Source organism: Capsicum annuum, unplaced genomic scaffold, assembly GCF_002878395.1.
Source record: "Capsicum annuum cultivar UCD-10X-F1 unplaced genomic scaffold, UCD10Xv1.1 ctg78088, whole genome shotgun sequence".
Taxonomy (NCBI): domain Eukaryota; kingdom Viridiplantae; phylum Streptophyta; class Magnoliopsida; order Solanales; family Solanaceae; genus Capsicum; species Capsicum annuum.
The window spans coordinates 1-2,153 of record NW_025888546.1 but is presented as its reverse complement, the minus strand read 5'-3'; the positions used below and the strand labels follow the sequence as shown (position 1 = coordinate 2,153).

The 2,153-nt window shown below is 29.6% G+C and overlaps 1 protein-coding gene across 1 annotated transcript; it reads left to right on the top strand.

The window, feature by feature from the left end:
- Positions 1-1,498: 1,498 nt before the first annotated feature.
- On the top strand, positions 1,499-2,152 carry LOC107854363 (inorganic pyrophosphatase 2; the record flags this gene model as incomplete). Its single annotated transcript, XM_047405377.1, is given in 2 exon segments — positions 1,499-1,720; positions 2,031-2,152. Coding segments are annotated over 2 exon segments (260 nt in total), but the record flags the coding sequence as incomplete, so codon positions are not given.
- Position 2,153: the final 1 nt, after the last annotated feature.

Genomic DNA, 2,153 nt, shown 5'->3' with positions numbered 1-2,153 from the left:
AAAACCAACCAGATGTGGTCGGTTTTTTAATTTTTTTTTTACAAAAAACTGACCACATGTGGTCCCTTTTCTTCTAAATTTTTTTAAGAAAAACCTACTACATGTGGTCCCTTTTTATATAAATTAATTAATTAATTAATTCAATTACAAACCGATCACATGTGGTCGATTTTTTTATAAATTAATTAATTAATTTAAAGAGTCGATTTTTATTTAAATTAATAAAATTAATTTTATAAAAAACCGACCACTTGTGGTCGATTTTTTTTTTCCTATTTTTTTTTTCAATTTAAATAACATAATAATGAATTTTAAAAATGAATATATATTTTTAAAAAAACCGATCACACGTGGTCGGTTTTTAAAAAGCCAGTGGTCGATTTTTATTTAAATTAATTAATTAATTTATAAAAAAACCGACCACTTGTGGTCAGTTTTTTTTTCCTATTTTTTTTTCAATTTAAATAAAATAATAATGAATTTTAAAAATGAATATATATTTTTAAAAAAACCGATCACACGTGGTCGGTTTTTAAAAAGCTGCCGCTACTTTTCCGACCAAAAATTTTGATCGGTTTTATAGTCGAAAAATGGGGAAAACTGACCACTTGTAGTTAATTTTTATGGTCGATTTTCCCCCTTTTTTTTAGTAGAATTGTTTGATATGGTGAAAGTTACTCTTTACAAAAACATTTTACATGAGAAAGTTTTCTTACTTATGAAACGGAAGTCATTTTCCTTCCTACTTCCTTATGTAATTATGAAAAATATAAAGAACACTTTTAAAAACAAATTTATTAATTCCTATATTATTAGTATGTTTGGCCAATTCTTTTTTTCTTCCCAAAAATGTTTATTCTTTTAAAAAGTGTTTATTCTTAAAACTTGAAACTAAGCTTTTAAGAGAAAATAAGTGTTTTAGAGAGTAGTAGAAGTTGTTTTCATAAGCCTGACAATTATTTGAAAAACACTTATTAATGTTCAAAAATGTTTTTTAAAATTTATTGGCCAAACAAAATTGCTTATCAATAAAAATACTTTCCAAAATAAACTTATTTTGGAATTTTGACCAAACGATACATCACATAAAACCTAGATTTATTCCCTTAACAAAAGGAATGCGAAGGATGTTAGTAATAAAAATTGAAATATTTTGTTCAATCCTAATTTGTGGAGAACTGCATTCCCCTTCATGGAATATTCTCTCATATTCCATAAAGCCTCCCAACTAATAAATGAAAAGTTATTTATACAATAAAGCAAAAAGTATATATTCACCGTAGGATGATCCATGGTAATCTAGTTTACCAAAATCTAACGGCTAACAACCAAAATAAGTTGAGTATCCAGAAACAAATAAACCAAATGCCAATAGGAATTTGAGTGGCTTTGGCTTAACTTACCACTAACTCATTTCAAATACGTGTAATATTCCCTTGGCATCTTATTTTTTGTACCTAATTCCCTTCCCCCACCTCCCTATATAAAGATCCTTCAATTTGTGCACACAGTACACAGAAAACTAAGGTCTTCTATATTCATCTCTTTTTTTGTTACTAATACCTCGAGAAGTTAGTGAAGAATGGCTGGAATTGTAGTGGTTTTTGACTTCGACAAGACGATCATCGACGTGGATAGTGATAATTGGGTGGTGGATGAGTTAGGTGTCACGGATTTATTCAATCAACTTCTGCCCACTATGCCCTGGAACTCTCTCATGGTTAGTTTTCGTTTTCTCTTCATGTTATGCCTTTTCTTTTTTGTTATTATACTTTTACGCCTATATATGATATGCCCCGCGCGTGGCAAAGCTAGAGGGCCTTTGCTGAAAATTACACTACATGTATATAGGTTAAAAAACTTATATATATATATATATATATATATATATAGATAGATATAGATGTTAAACCTTCTAGTAAAAATTCTGCATCTCAAGCTTTGTGTTGCGGGCTGCCCAACAATGATGTAGCATCATGTGTTTTTGTCTCTTGCTAGTCTTATAATTTCTGTTATTTATCAAATTACAGGATAGAATGATGAAGGAGCTTCATGCACGAGGCGAAACTATTGAAGAGATGGAAGAAGTACTGAAACGGGTTCCTGTACACCCAAGGATTGTTCAAGCCATTAAATCAGCTCATGCATTAGGG